The sequence below is a fragment of the Dermochelys coriacea genome, chromosome 13 (assembly GCF_009764565.3).
Source record: "Dermochelys coriacea isolate rDerCor1 chromosome 13, rDerCor1.pri.v4, whole genome shotgun sequence".
Taxonomy (NCBI): domain Eukaryota; kingdom Metazoa; phylum Chordata; order Testudines; family Dermochelyidae; genus Dermochelys; species Dermochelys coriacea.
In genome coordinates this window covers 37,988,048-37,995,621 of record NC_050080.1, presented here as the reverse complement: position 1 = coordinate 37,995,621, position 7,574 = coordinate 37,988,048, and the positions used below count along the sequence as shown (strand labels likewise).

The 7,574-nt window shown below is 56.1% G+C and overlaps 1 protein-coding gene and 1 long non-coding RNA gene across 4 annotated transcripts; one reads left to right on the top strand and one right to left on the bottom strand.

The window, feature by feature from the left end:
• Positions 1-1,340: 1,340 nt before the first annotated feature.
• LOC119841781 lies at positions 1,341-3,051 on the bottom strand. Its single transcript, XM_038369391.2, has 2 exons — positions 2,866-3,051; positions 1,341-2,461 (listed from the first exon to the last, which is right to left on the bottom strand). Exon 2 carries the CDS (start codon positions 2,444-2,446, stop codon positions 1,415-1,417), a length of 1,032 nt encoding a protein of 343 aa, XP_038225319.1. The 5' UTR covers positions 2,447-2,461; positions 2,866-3,051; the 3' UTR covers positions 1,341-1,414.
• A 38-nt stretch (positions 3,052-3,089) lies between these two features.
• LOC119841782 lies at positions 3,090-7,307 on the top strand. 3 transcript variants are annotated; one of them, XR_006275451.1, is made up of 4 exons: positions 3,097-3,585; positions 3,810-3,889; positions 4,634-5,779; positions 5,923-7,307. It is a non-coding gene; the product is annotated as an uncharacterized LOC119841782 (long non-coding RNA). The 3 variants fall into 3 exon arrangements; XR_005288616.1 differs by having other exon boundaries at positions 3,097-3,889; positions 4,634-4,797; positions 4,926-5,779; XR_005288615.1 differs by having other exon boundaries at positions 3,090-3,889.
• The last annotated feature ends 267 nt before the right edge of the window (positions 7,308-7,574 follow it).

The window sequence follows — 7,574 nt, the reverse complement described above, 5'->3', positions numbered from 1 at the left end:
TTGGTATAATACTGCTGAGCATGTGTGTACAACTTGCTGAAATGAGTTGCCATAGTTGAGAATAGAAGTGCAACAGTGCTGGATTGCTCCATCACTGATTTCCCAGAATGGTTTGTCGCTCCACACAAACCTGACCTTCCTCTTTACCACAAAAGGTATCTCCTATAGAACAGTACAGACATCTTCATGCTATTTTTGCAGCTTTCCAAACCCCAAATGCTGTCTGGGAATAGCGGTCAGTAGGTTTCCAGTATAGGGTGGTGTTTATGTGACCATCCCCTCCTCAGGAGCCAAGCCCAGTGCTCCAGTCACAGGACATTCTCTGTGTCCCTGGAGAGCGCCAGTGCATAAGGGCTCCCCATGCCCCCTTGGTACATGGTTCCCAACCCAGACCCTCCTGATGGGCCCTGCTTAGATGGGATGGAGATGCCTGAACACAGGGTGGGGTAAGGGAGCTAAATGGCTAGGCGATGGAATGGATAGAGAAGTGAGAATGGAGATGGAGGGAGAGAGAGGCAAATTATTTGTGTTGGGGTAGATCCTAGAATACCCTGACTCTGATCAGGGCCCCTGTCATGCCAGGCGCTGCACAGACCCTTTGTGAGAAACAGTCCCAACCCCAACGATCTTAGTCTCACTAGACAATAGGTGGGATCCTCACCCCATTTTACAGCCAGGGAAACCAAGTCTCAGAGAAGAACATTCCCAATTGTGTTGAAGGTTGGTGACTGGCTCTGGTGCTGAACGAGGTCATAGAAACAGCAGCACTACTTCCCCTAAAGATCCTTCCCTGGCCTTCCCCAGATCCCACATGTCCCTCGCCCCCCAAGCTCCCACTGCCATGACCTCCCCCCCTCACTGATCCCTGGTCTCCTCCAGGCTGCTCCCCCCCTCCCACAAACACCACTTCCATGGGGTCCTGCAGCTCAGTTATCACTTGGATCTGGAAGGGGGGGGTCCCTGTTGGGTCAAACCCCATTTTTCCCCTGTACTCCCAGACCCCCTCTGACCCGGATAGGTCAGTGTCTCTCCCAGGGATGCAACACCTGCTTGGGACACTAGGGAAGCTCAAAGAAAGAAAACCGTGTTGCTGGCCTTCAGGACTCATGTGTTCTCTCCCTGGCTCTGGAGGGTGATTTGAGTCAAGTGGTTGGGGGGTGGGGCTGGGAGTCAGGACTCCAGGGTTCTATCCCCAGCTTTGAGATGGGAATGGGGGCTAGTGGTTAGAGCAGGGCACTGGGAGCCACAACTCCATGTCCTACCCTGACACATTCTGTGCCTCAATTTCCCCACTTCGGGAGGAGCGGGATGGGGTCCCAAAGCCATCCACAGACAGCCGCTGACAGTGCAATAGAACATCATTTATTCAGCGACAAAGTTAACCTTTCCTCTACCGTCAGCCTCCGTTCCCCAGTCAGACGCCAGCGTCCCCTGCATCCGACCGGGGCAGCGGGAGGTTAGCAGGTGACACGGGGCTACGGGTCACCTTGAGGCAGCGGCAGAAGAGAATAGGCCGGTGCCCCAAGCCCAGGTGGTACTGCCACCAGTAGAGCTTCTGCCGGGGCTGAAGAATGACCCGCAGCTCCTCTCCCTCTTCGGCCACGGCTTCCCACTCCTCCTGCTCCGTCCTGAGCCCCAGCCCGCCATACATTGGGGGCAGAGAGAACTGGGCCTGGAGCAAGGCCACAGAAAGGTCTGCAGGTGCCGGGGAACTGGCCGTGGAGAAGGTCCAGTTGGCCAATTTCTCTTCCACACGTCCCACCTTCCGGGTTATCTCGTGGCTGCCAGGGAGCGGCCCGTCTGTCTCGTTCTGGATCAGCTTGATGCATTCCCACGCCCCGAAGGTGCCCCTGTGGACCAGGGACAGGCCGCCGGGGAGGAAGCTGGCCACGTCTGCGTGGACGGGAAGGACCTCCCGGTGCCCCGAGCTAGAGAAGGCCTGGCTGTATAGCCCCCGCTGCTCTTCCACACCCAGGAAAGCCAGGTGGGTAGCGTCAAGGGCGTAGTAGTAGAGTCCATGGCGGGACGCGGGCTCCAGGGGCGTCTCCTCTGCTTCGGCCCCCGTGGTCAGGTCACCCACAGACAGAACCACGCCGCGGGCCAGGAAGATGAGGGAGAAGCGGCCGCCCCATGAGGCATAGTGGTCTCCACCGCGACACGTGGGGTGCAGGGGGAGGGCGTCGGGGCTGGGGGCGGCGCTCAGGTCTGTGGTTCGGTGGAATGCGTCCCCCCGGAGAATGCAAACACAGGAGCCGGTGGTGTCGCCCACATAGTGTTCTCCGCCCTGGCAGGCAGGGTGCAGGCCCCGGATCTCCACAGCCTCCGGGGAGTGGCACTCGGGCGCCTGGAGGAAGCAGCCCACGTCGGAGCGAACGATGAAGAAGCCGTGAGGGGTGGTGAAGACATCGGTGCCAGGGGAACGTGCTCGTGGGGCGATCCCGGCCATGGGGGGGCTGAGCTCCTGGGGGACACCAGAGGTGGAGAGTGAGGGGGGGGCCTCCATACTGAAATGGGGTAGGCCCAGACCAGCTGGACCCTGGCGGTGTGGAGGGCACCGCCGCCCAGGGAACAGGGTGGGGGGAGAATCAGCCTGGTCCCAGAAAGGGAGGTTGGGGGAGGATGTGTGTGGGGGAGTCACACCAAGAGGGGCCAGGCCCTGGGTGTGTGTGGGAGGGGGAAGGAGGCCTTGGTCCCGAGTGGAAGCTGGCTCTGCACCGGGCACCACGGGTAACCAGCAGCCCAGCGCGGCCTCTGCTCCCCCATCCCAGAAGGGGGGACCCCCCTGGAGCGGCCCCACTTGCAGACCCCCCGGGAAGGGGCGATGGGGCAGCTCGGAATGGGGCGGGGATGCTCCCCGGATCATACCGGCGCTGGGAGTGGAGACGCGGCCGTGCGCCCCTCTCCAAGGACTGCGCTCCCGGGGCCGTGCGCCCCCCTCTCCAAGGCGCGGCGCCTCCAGCCGGCGGGGGGAACCCACCGCCTTGCCCGGGCTCAGATCCGCCTGGCCCGCCCCCAAACGGGAAGTCGTAGTTAAAGGGGAGGGGAAGCGGCCGGCCGGCTCCTCCCAATTGCACAGCCGTTAAAGGGTGAGGACGGATTTGCTTCGGGGAGGGGCAGGACGCCTGGGTTCTCTCTCAGATTGGGAGAGTGGATGGGCTAGTCAGTGGTTAGAACAGAGGAGGCTGGTCGCTAGGATGCCTGGGTTCTATCCTCTGCTTGGAGACGGGGGGCGTCTAATAGTTGGTCGGGGGTGGCAGGACTCTTGGATTCTTTTCCCTGCTTGGAGATGGGATGAAGGGTTTAATCGTTAAAGGGAGGTCAGGATGCTTGGTTCTCTCCCCGGTTCTGGGAGGGGAGTGGGGTCTTCTGGTTGGAGAGTGTGTGTGTGTGTGGAGAGGGCCTTTGGGACCAGCAATCCTGGGTTCTTTCCCCTGCTCAGAGATGGGAGGGGGGTGTCTAATGGTGAGAACAGGGAGGTCAGGGGACTGGGAGGTAAGGCTTTTGGGGTTTCAGTCCCAGCTCTCCCCATCTGTATATGGATGCCTCCCCCTTGGTGGGTTGCCGGAGCTGGAATGCAGCTGGGAGGTAACTGGCCCAGATTCTGCCATGCTTGCCCTAAATCTGTGCTGTTGCTGAAGGATCCCTAGGGTCCATCAGCCCAGGGAGCCCATCTAGCCTGGCCTTTGAGAGTGGCACCTTCTTGTGGACAATTGTGGAATAACCTGCTCAGGGGAGTAACTTCCTCCTGCTCCCCTTATTGCTGAGCCATGCCCTCAACTGCAGACTTTCCTCCTGCCCCCTCACTCCAGGGCCGTGGCTCCTCTGCCTTGCTGGGAGTGATCCAAGAACCTCTGATTGGCCATTCAACCTCTGTTGAATTCATGTGGTGGTGAGTTCCTCAGGCTGTTCCTTTCCCTATGGCTCTCAGGGTCCCATTCCTGCTGCCCCCTCCCCCACCAGCTCTGTCCAGTGATGACACCCTTCTAGTTATATGCTGGGGCTCAGGATGGAGAAGGCAGGGCAGACATGAGGTGGAGGGGATGCAGAAGGCTCACCGGGGACTAAGATGGGTTCCCTGCCTGGGCACCTCCTCCTTACCTGTGCCTTGTGTCCCTTGCCCTACCCCCCACTATAGGGTGTGCTAGGCATTTGCTGCCCCCTGCTGGGGGCTCAGCCTTATGGGGGGCACCAGGCCCCAAGAAGCTGGCCTGTCTGGGGAGAAAGAGCAGCGAGTTTGGACCCCCTAGAAAGCCCCCACTTGGTCCTGCAGTGGCTAGAAGGGCCGGGAGTGGGCAGAAGTCAATCAGGGCCCAGCAGGCCAGTCACGCCTGCTAGGGGCCAGTTCAGGTGGAGCAGGATGTAACCAGTTGAGGCTGAAGATTCTCCAGTTTGTGCAAGGGTCAGTGAAAGTGTCACAGGGCCTTTCCCCTCATGGGGCGCTGGCTCCCATCCAGACCCAGGGCTGGGGGATTGGGGGCTCAGGGAGGTGAGAATGGGACACGGGGCCTTTCCCCTCTAGATCAATGGGTCAGGGGTGCAGCTTAACATGCTCCTAGCACTTGCAGCCCCATATGAAGACAATTTATTACCATCCTGGCTCCCTCATGCTTTCCTGTTTTTTACCCTTCTACAGACCCCAAACCAAGGAAATTCAATCCCTACAGCCTGATGAACGCTGGACAAATTCTTTGTGCTTCTGCAGCAGATTCGACCCTGGAATGATCCCAAAGCAGAATTCAGGCTGCGGATTCTAATGAGAGAAGATGGAGAGAACAGGCAATGAAATCATCTGCCCTGGTGATGTGATTTGCAGAGAAGCTGGGGGAGGGGAAGTGGATGAGCCGGGTTTGTGAGCTGGGAGGAGGGCACTGGGAAGCGATAAGTATGGATTTGAAGGGGCTGATTTGATCCCATTGATTTTTCAGGAGGCCAACGCTCACACACACAGGTCAAGAATGAAATCCTGGTGCTGGCATTCATCCTCATGGACGCTTAGGGGATGGAGGCAGTGGGATGCAGTTGGGTAGTTTTGTTTCCTTGGGTGAAGTGGATGTCCCTGCAGAATAAGACAGGCTTGTGGCCTATGCTGAGGCAGTGCTGCCAGATGTAGAGGTTCTTTTTGGGCTCCAGGGTCATCTTGAGTGACTCATCTTCTTGGGCTTTGATCCAATTCTCCTGCTCCGTGTGGATGCTTCTCCCGCCGTACTCGGCCCTGAGGGAGAACTGGGCCTGGGTGATGAGCTTGGTGAGGGCTCCGGACCCAAGGGACAGCTCAGCGGAGATGCTCCAGTTGTGCTCGACGCTGGACATCTGGTGCTTGGCATGGCCCACTTGCGGGTGACCTTATCAGACCAGGCGATGGGGGAATCGGAATTGTTGTGCAGGGACTTGATACACTCCCAGCTGCTGGTTGAGGTGCCCTTGGTGAGGGTCAGCCCCCTGGGGAAGAAGTTCACCATGTTGGGGTGGACGGAGAAGGAGATCTGTTGGTGGGCTCAGTACTACGTGTATATGAACATGAGCTCTACCCACCATTTCTCATCCGCCTTCAGTACTGTTGGGAAGAAGTAGTAGAGGCCCTTGCAGCATTCAGGATGCAGGGGAGCATCCATCCCATGTTCATCTGTGCCCATGTCAAGGACAGAGCACACAACACGCTGCTCTAGGAAGATGATGTGGAACCCAGAAGCAAGTACATGTAGTGGTCCCCGCCACAGCAGTTGGGATGCAGCTTATGGACCTTGGCCTCAGCATCTGTGCTGAAGTCCTTTACCACCCGGTAGGAGTCGCCCTTGATGATGTAGATGTTGCGGGGGGGGGGGGAATCGTCTTGTCACTCCCATAGAGATCCCCACCCTGTCACGCAGGGTGCAGTCTCCGGATCTCTATACCAGACCCGCTCTTTCGATTGTCTGTCCGCAGGTAGCAATCCAGGTTGGAGCAGATGATAAAGAAGCCCTTTTGATTATCGAAGATGTCGGTGCCCGAGGTGTCATTGTGAGGGACCAATGGTCCATCGGCAGGACTCCAGTCCTGAGACGAGGAGAAGTGAGGGCAGGATGTTAGCTCATCTCATCTTATCCTTTGTGAACCTTTGATGCTTGAAGACCCCCAGTTCCAAGAGCGACCAGGCACCTGTCCATGATGAAGTCTCCAGATGTGCCCTGCAGACTAATCTCCAGGGGGTGGCGCAATCCTGAGGAAGGGGAAAGCCCAGCGACCTGCCCCATGAGGATTCCACCTCACACGGGCTCCCACTTACCACCATGGATCTGTCCAACTGGGACATGTCTCCTCCATCTCACCCCATAAGTGCGAAGGGCTGCCCTGAGTGGAGATAAAGAGGGGAGGAAATATCGACAGTAGCTCGAGGACTAACTCTGTGCCCTGCCAGGAGTCCATGAATAGAGCTCACAGGAAAACAACGCACCAAAGGTCCCTCACTCCTGACCCGCAACCCCCCAGCTTTCCCAGCCCTGGGCTCAGCCCTCGCCACCAGCTCTGCCGGTGCCCCTCAGTCCCAACACACAAGCCCCCTGCTAGCCCAGCCCTGGGGTCCCCCTGCCCCAAAGTTCCAGCTGACACTCCCACCTGGTAATTGCTCTCAGCTGATGACAGCTCCGCTTGGGGCCAGGAGCGAGTTCCTGGGTCGTACTGAGATGGACGGGACCTTGGAGAAGAGCAAAACCAGCCCTGCAATTCTCTGGATCTAAACGCTGATGGGGTCTGTGTAGAAGTAACATTTTATATTTGTACTATAAGAATTAATGTATAATTTAATCATCCTGCCAGCCATCCCTTTTGAACAGCAGAAAGGAAAGACCCTCTGGGACGTTGGTAAAAACACATCTGACAGACTGCCAGTGTCTGTACTAATTTAAGGCAAAAACAGACCAAAACAATCTTTATAACTAATTATGGTCACCCTTTTGTTTTAAAATAAGTTGTAATGTTTACTATGGTTTCCTATATGTATTATAGATTAGGCAGTCTAGTTAAATGTACATTTCTTTGTTTTAAGGTTTAGTAAGTAAAAAACAGAATCTTGTATTATGTCTACATTTAAAAAAAAATATATATTTTTTTTTTTGAAAAGCCCAGGCCACAATGTGAACTGTTTTAATGACAAAATGTAGTCAGGTTTAATTTACAATGCCTTTTCTTTGTCAACATACAAACTACTGTATACCTTTAAAGGTCTCTGTAAAAAATGGTTTATGTAAATAAAAAAATGTATGCATTTAAAAAAAAAAAGTGTAAAGGCCCTTGTTATAGCCAAATCAAAAAAAATAAAATAAAAACCATCAGCCTGCCAGACTCTTATCTGCACAGTCCGTATTGCAGCCACACCCTATATCTGCGTGGTCCGTATTGCAGCTACCCCCTATCAGACCATCCTGTGCCTGCAACACTTTGTGTGTTTCCAGTGAAGAAAACGGGATGTAACCGATTCGGGCTGAAGGTTCTGCCGTTTGTGAGAGGGTCAGTGACTGTGTCATGGGGCCTTTCTCCTCTAGGGGGATCTGACTCTGATCCAGTCCCAGTGCAGGGGGATGGGTGACTCAGGGAGGTGG

Coding starts and splice junctions, on each gene's coding strand:
- LOC119841781 (XM_038369391.2), bottom strand. CDS start 2,446: ATGGCCGGGATCGCCCCACGAGCACGTTCCCCTGGCACCGATGTCTTC.